This window comes from Chlamydotis macqueenii, chromosome 5 (assembly GCF_036417535.1).
Source record: "Chlamydotis macqueenii isolate bChlMac1 chromosome 5, bChlMac1.mat, whole genome shotgun sequence".
Lineage (NCBI taxonomy): Eukaryota > Metazoa > Chordata > Aves > Otidiformes > Otididae > Chlamydotis > Chlamydotis macqueenii.
The window spans coordinates 1316493-1324013 of record NC_141560.1 but is presented as its reverse complement, the minus strand read 5'-3'; the positions used below and the strand labels follow the sequence as shown (position 1 = coordinate 1324013).

At 47.7% G+C, this 7521-nt stretch overlaps 1 protein-coding gene across 3 annotated transcripts in view; it reads right to left on the bottom strand.

The window, feature by feature from the left end:
- Positions 1-619: 619 nt before the first annotated feature.
- The window catches only part of FANCM (FA complementation group M), a 68705-nt gene continuing 61803 nt past the window's right edge, over positions 620-7521 (bottom strand). For all 3 annotated transcript variants that reach the window (XM_086749319.1, XM_086749320.1, XM_086749321.1), the window contains 6 exons: positions 6208-6364; positions 5054-5160; positions 3438-4004; positions 2304-2688; positions 1291-1582; positions 620-871 (listed from right to left, as the gene is read on the bottom strand). In XM_086749319.1, coding sequence (XP_086605445.1) covers positions 724-871; positions 1291-1582; positions 2304-2688; positions 3438-4004; positions 5054-5160; positions 6208-6364 — 1656 coding nt within the window. In that variant the 3' untranslated portion in view covers positions 620-723. The remainder of the gene's footprint in view (positions 872-1290; positions 1583-2303; positions 2689-3437; positions 4005-5053; positions 5161-6207; positions 6365-7521) is intronic.

The window sequence follows — 7521 nt, the reverse complement described above, 5'->3', positions numbered from 1 at the left end:
CACAAGCTACCCATCAGTCTTGTTTCAGTTACATTTTCATCCTCTCTTTGGTTTTTAAATATGCGTGAGCGGCTGGCACCAGCCCGGTACTGGTATTAGACCCCCCCAGCTCCTGTGGCAGCAGGGTTACTTCTGCATCAGCCTCTTCAGGAACACTCTCTGGAACGGGCTAGGAAGGAATAAAAATCCAACGTTCTTTTGCCGGGCAGCCACAGTGTGGCAGCAGCGCTGCAGCCTGGCCCCAGCAGCTGCGAGGCTTCACCCGCAGCAGCCCCTGCAGGGCGCGGGGCAGGAGTAAGGAGCACTCGGCAAGTCTTTCTTCCCACCCCCCGAGAGCCGTGAGTACTATTCTTGCAGGAGGTAACCGTTCCCTCTGTCACTACCTTTCTGCCTACGCCAGAAGGTGTTCCTTTGCACACCATTTCAGCCGTTGTGCTCGTTTGTAAAGGAGTTTTGGAATGGTCATTCCCAGCACAACCCCCAGCCCTCGCTCTACACGGCCGCGCCGTGCCGGTGGCTGCCAGGCAGCAGCAGCAGCACTGCTCTGCGTGATACAGCGAGGCAGACAGCCGCGAGGGCGTTGTGACAGACAGCGGTGCGCGTGGCATGCCAAAAGCCCTGATGTGTTGGCAAGGATTTATTTACATATTTTACAGTCATCCAAACTCAGTAAAGTGCAGTTAAAAGAGGCTAGGAGGCCAGAAATCAAAAGTTTCACTCCCCTCAGTTTTTAGCAGCTGTGTTGCTTCTCCCCTTAGCGCAGAGGTTCTCGGGCAGCATCTGCACGTCAAAACCATGGTGGAGGTAGCGGTAGATCTCCTCTGCCTTCTGCGCGCTGACCTGGGCGCCGGCGGCGATGTCCCGCGGGGAGCTGTTGGAGACAAAGGGGACACCACCAGTGTCCAGCGCGAAGAGCGAGAGGAATGCCACAAGCTGCTGGTGGTCCCCTCTCTCCAGCTTTGAGGGCTGTGGGCACAGCAGACTGAGCAAGCCTGAGAGCTGCAGGGAAAACAGAATGGCGCGAAAGGGGAAAGGAAAAGGCAGGGCAGTGGGAGGGACACAGGGAGCAGAGCCCATGCCAGCGCCCCGGTGTGCTGAGCTTGAAGAGACTGGGAAATGTGTAAGAACAGGAGTGATACAGAGAGAGGAAAGCTGCTGGGGAGCTCTGGCAGGAACAGAAAGGCGCAGCAAGGATCTCCCTGAGCAACCACCCCAGCAGGAGGTCCCGGATGAGACGGAGGAGAAGGGACGCCAGGCCTCAGAGCACTTGCCGTACATCTTTGCTGTTACCTGTTGGTCATCGTTTTCACGGAGTCAAAGTGGTGGCACAGGTTGAGAGCAGCCGGGTAGCTGAGGTGAGGAATACTCAAGTAGAAGTTCAGCATGTCCTGTTTGTGACCCTCCACCTCCGTCGGCACGCGAATGGTGGTGTTTTTTCTTTGCTCCACCAATGCCAGGTCTTTCAGCAAACTGGCAGTTTCCTCTTGGCAAGAGCTAAAAAGAATTCGGACCCCAGCCTGGACTAAGGCTGAGAGCACACCGTCATAGTACTGCGTCCTCTGGAAAAGGCGTGATGTTTCTCCTGCAGAGGGAAAATACAGAAAACGCAGTGAGATTTTACTTTCACTGCTAAATGGCTGCGAAAAATCTAATACGAATCACCTGCAAAGCAAACTGGCTCAAAGATCCCCTGCTTTGAGAACTCACAAACGAAAACAAGATGAGGGAAATATTGTCTCACGGAAAGGAGGCAGGACGGGTCAGGGGAGCAGGATTTACTTGGTTATTTGAGAGAGTTTAGGAATTAGCACTGAAAATGCAAATTCAATACCATTAGGAGAGAGTCTGACAGACACCACTCCTTAGGTTACTGCTAGAAAAAAAATATTTATCTTGCGTCTCCTATTATTCTGCTGCCGAGCATAGGTAAGATTGTGCTTGTCCCTTTACTGTACTATTCTCACGTTGTTGAAATCTGTCCTGAAGTTGGCAGGTTTTTGCACATATTAGCGTGGTCAGTTAATAATGTTTGAGGCACGCTGCTTACTAATCACTGAGGCAGTGACACGCAAGTTATCCCTCTGGGTTCACTTGTGTATCTCTGCCTATACTCACTGGCCCTCAAAAGCAAAACACATTTTAACGTTCAGCTGGTGACCCCATTCACGTAATAATCCTACAGCGACTAAAAGACAGGTGTCAACCCACGTTCCCCTCCGTATTACACAAAAGCCAGTGTGCCCAGCGCAAGCCTTGAGCAGAGCCCGGTGTGTCCCCACGCTGCCCCGCCCGGGAACACCTACCCGGTTTAATCCTGTCCTTTTCCACAATCACACATATTCTCTCAAACATGCTCTGCAGGCGCTGGATCCGCTGCGTGATTTTATTCCTGTTCACAGAGTTCAGCAATTCCGAAAGGAATTTCCTTTCCGCTGCCATGCGGTTGCTGATGATGTAATCGCTGCTGCCCAGCGAGCAAACCTGCACCTTGACGCCGTGAGCTGCTTTCAAGGAAGAGATCACCTCTGCTCCAGAGGAGATCTCACGACTGTCTACCAGAATGCAGAGGGAAGGGTTTTTTTCCAGAGGGTCACCTGAAAACAGAGCTGTAGCTGAAGAGAGGTTTGTGGAAGCAGAACAAGATGGCAGTGAAGTGCTCCTACAGGTGTTCTTCAAAGGACTTTCCACCTGTAAATGTTGAAAATCACACAGTATTTCTAGATCACAGAAGCATAAGGCCAAAGAACCAAATGCCAATTAAAAAAATACAGTTTTCAAATACTGATGCTTAATGGGTACACTTTGTCTCACTTCTTTTTCAAAAACTTAATTAATAAAATCTTTTTAAAAAGGTATTTTTTGATATTGAAAAACATAAACACTTTCAGATTAACACTTTAATCCCCTATAAACAATCTCCCAATTAGTCAATCTAATTATTTAGCAGCTGGAATGACAAAAGCCTGCAGCCTTCACTAGCAAGTTCAACGAAAACTGAGCGCTGTAAACGCTGCAAGTCAGGCAGAAAAGTGTGAGAGGTCAGGAGTCCAACCTCAGACTATGAAGGGGCTCAGTTCAGGACAGTGAACAAGCATTTCCTGACTACAAAGCCCAAAGAATTTGTGGACACTCTCTACTATTTGACATAGAACCGTATTCCTCCATGATTGTCAGACCCAGAACAGTATCTCATCCCCAGTTTTTATTTATTGACTACTGAGATGCTCTCCAAGTTACCCTGCACGTACGAAAGCTTCCTACGCCAAAGCACAGGGAGCCGACGCGAAGCAGTACAGGCAGAACGGACCTGGCTCCTTCACCACCAGAAGCACGCTAACTCCTGCTGCTGTACTGCAATAGGACAGGCTCCCACTGCGTGGGATTCTTTAGCAACACGTGGGGTGAGAGGAAGGTCCGCGTTTTGAATCGACACCGACCTCAGTAGGAGCCTGGAGATCCTCTCTCCTCGAACCAGAACCAGTGACAGCTGGTGGGAAGCCTGTGCTCCTGACGTGATGCTCCGGGTGAAAATCCAGCGTTTCAGATACCGAAGCTTTCAAGCCGAGAAGCATCTCGCTCTTACTCTCCACAGACTGATGAACACTGGTTTCCCCAGTGGTTTTTTTGTGCTGTGCAGAAGAGACTGAAGGCGATGGCGTGGGTAACTTAGCATGTTCCTGTTCTCCCCTTAAACAGTCTGTTTTCACAGCCTTCTCATTGCTGACGCTTGTTTCTTCCCCGCTGGAATCACTGAGAACAATAATTCGGGACGGTTTCTTCTTTTGCACTGGGACAGAGTAGTTCTCTTCCATCTTGGCCTGGTTTAATTTCTTTCTGCGGCGAGTGAGGTATTGTTTTCTTCCACTAGTAAAACTCTCATTATTTAGGAGATCAAAATTAACGCACACCTCCTCCTCACTAGATTCACTTCTCTTGCAAGCTTCCTCTTCCTCCTCTCCAACACAGAAACTGTCTTCTGCATAAGTCTGGTCTTGCTCAGGAATCTGTGGGAGGGAAAAACCAAACCCAGTAAGTTTTGAAACACCCATGATTTTTCTCCTCTCCCTAAGTACACTTTGCTTATCCCATCCATCCTACGCACAAGGACGGCGGGGCCCAGGGGCTTCTCACACCCCCAAACCCTCCCCTGCTCCATATGCTCTGCAGTTCCTGAGCTGCTTCCCCGGAGGGCCCGGCACGGGGGCCCTACGCGTTCCTAGCTGTATAGAAATGAGACTTGCTCACTAATCCTACTGCCAAAGGGGCTGGAGCTACAGACAGGGATATCTCCTTTTGTGTCCCTGCGCGGGGAAGGACTCCGAACCACCACGCTCAGGACAAGCTGGGCTTTTGCATGAAGGCAGCTTGCACACCTTGCACCATGTGCACAGCCAACTACGCAGCACGCGCACAAGGTGTATGCCCAAACTGTTACACCTCTGTCTGGGAGTCGCCTGTTTCACCAAACTGGGAAGTCGGTTAAGAGACTGGAAACATCACAGGCTGTGTGAGAATCACAGAATCATAGAATGGTTTGGGTGGGAAGGGACCTTCAAAGCCCACCCAGTCCAACCCCCCTGCAAGGAGCAGGGACATCTCCAACCAGATCAGGTTGCTCAGAACCCCGGCCAACCTGGCCTTGAACGTTTCCAGAGATGGGGCCTCCACCACCTTTCTGGGCCACCCTTCCTCAGAAGATGTCAGCCAGTATCCTGTGCCAGTGGAAGACAGCAGAGAGGGGCAGATGAGCTCCCGAGCCTGGAAGCACCGTGCAGTCCTACACCGATCAACACCGATCACCACTCCCGAGTGAAAAAACTTGGGACTGGAATGGTTTTGCTTCAGACTCGCTGAAAGAACGGAGTGTGCACGCTTCTATCAAAGCATGTGTGTCTGCACACTTTAACTTAAAAATCAAAATGAAGTCAAAAGTATTTTGTGAGAACTTATTCTTTATCAACAATAGGCCGCAAACGACACTTCAAAGTAGGATTAAAACCTAAACAGGGTCACATGTAACTGGAATTAAGAGAGCAGTCATTTTGTTTCGTACCTGTGAGAAAATCATCATGTTGTTGAATTCACGATGAACCATTTTGTATTGATTACCAAGAGCGGGGCTACGCACAGATTTCAGGTAAACTCCTTTCATCTCATAGTCTGAATGGACACAAGAAGATAAAAGTGAATACGGTATTAATAAGGATATAATTTTAATTCATTATTGTTACATTGTGTTTTCCATATTAACAAATTCCTTCATAGTCTCCCAAAAGCCTGTAGCTCACAAAACAAAAATTTGAGGTTGTCCAGACATCTCTGAAAATCCCAAAGCAAAGGACTAGGTCTGCCCAGCTTGCCGTTGGGACAGCTGCCACGGAGGTTTCCTCAGCAGCAGAGCTCTGGCTGCCCACAGCAGGGAGAAGGGATCACTCCCAAAACAGACACAGCTGATTTTAGAGACTGTATGAGAAAGGGGTGGGTTTACTGAAGCCCACAGAGGATGTTACAGGGAACAACTCACGATTTCAGTGGAGAAGGAAAATCCTCAGCAACATCTGGGAATCTTAAATGGTAATAAGATGATTCCGTCTGTTCTGGTTTTGTTTAGTGAGGGGGGGCCTAAGGTGATAGCCTGGTCCTGGCTCTGGTCGCCATCGGGGCTGAACTACGACACCGTCATGCAAATATCCCAGGGAAAGCCAGGGTTCCTAAGCACAGGGGTAAGGAACCCATCTTGGCCAAAACCCAGCATTACCTTCTCAGCTGTCAGTGCCAACGCTGCCATTTTACCTTTAACATTCACATCGTTACTTCATATCACATTTTAGGTCTCTCTGTTACAGAAGACCTGAAAGATTCAGAAATTTCCAAGTGAAATGGAAAATTGTGTTTCTGCTCATTCAGAATGGTGTGGGAAGGGGCGGCTGGCCCTTGGCGAGGAGGGACCTCCTGTCCCCACAATCCTTGAAGAATTGACTCCAGCCTGCCCAAAGCCATCGCGCAGTAGAGACTCCAGTGAGGGACTTCCTACGTAAGAAACCCACGCGAATCCAAACAGAAAAGGTACAGACAGATAACAGAAAGCTGAGGAGGTTACTGCTTATTAGCTGACACGTGCTGACATATTAGCTGACCAAACGGCCATACCTATCATGCTAAGCAACACCCCTTATCTTAAAACCACAAACAACTCTCCTCATTCACCATTTAAGACTTGTGTGACCTCTGTGTCGTCATTCAGGAACTGAGCAAGCGAAGAGTTCAGCTCGTTCTCTGCATCATCACTCTCATCAGATGAAACACCATCTGCATCTTGCTGGGACAGCTCAGCTTCTTCATCTAAAAACTGTCTTGCTGCATTCTAAAACCAAAAAAAAACCCGAACAAAACTTGAGTTAGAAGCTGGCTCCCATGAACTGATGTTAGATATGAGACCTCTGACTAAATCAGCTCATGACCAGAACATCAGCTGCTTAGATGGTTACAGGTATCAGGCTTCTGGCTCTGGAAAGAGACCCATCACAGGGAACAGCGACGTAAAGAACACATGCTTAATAGTACAGGCAGGGGTTACTAGCTCCGTGTAGCTAAGCCACCCAAAAATACCAGGTTATTTTGTAACTTATACATCTAATTTTACTCATTTTGTTTGCTCTCAAAAATCTGTTTTGATTTTGAAGTGCTGGATTACTCTGGACTCAAGTTGACTAGAAACTTCAGATACAGACCTCATGCTGGTGTGCCCTTTCCTGTTTAGGACTTCGGATTAATTGTTTCAGGAATTCATCACATATGCAACTCATTATCGAGAGGATGCTCGTGTTTCAGGGAAGGTGAGGCAATTTACACGTGAACTGCAGTCCAGGAGACATGATACAAACCCTGGTACTCTGTTCCATCAGGAGCAGACAACAAAGCGTTGGCTAGAATGTACACGGAAAGACAACCAACGAATTCAGAAGGGTGTTTTGTCAGAGATACTTTATATTAAGCTAACTTTTCCTTTTACAATTTCAGCTATAAAGTACTAGAGTAAAATGTGAAAAAACTTCAAAAAACATTTTGTACCCCAATTACTCCAAAATAATTATTTGTTTGCTTCAAAATACTTTGAATAAAAAGCACAAGGATGTAAAATTTAGTTTAGTATAGCGAAGGCTAAGGCACCTTGTGCTACAATAAGCGACATATCTGATTTTCAAATTTTCCCAAGTTTTTAATTATTTGCTGACACCAATTAGTAAGCTTGAATGCCAGGCATTATTGATAGCTCCTTTTCTAGCAGAGTTTTGACTATTCTGAACACACTGGAGGTCACCTGTTTACAGGAAACAACTCTCAGCACTATTCTCAATTAGTCTTAATTGACTCTGGAGAGGACAACCCCCTGAGTGCCGCGTGAAAAGCACCGCCACTCCAGAAACTAACAGTCAAGACTCTGGTCGCACGTGGGAAACAAGAAGTTACCAGGTTCTTAAATTACTTATCGAAGCTTTGATACTATAGGGAAGTCTCCAT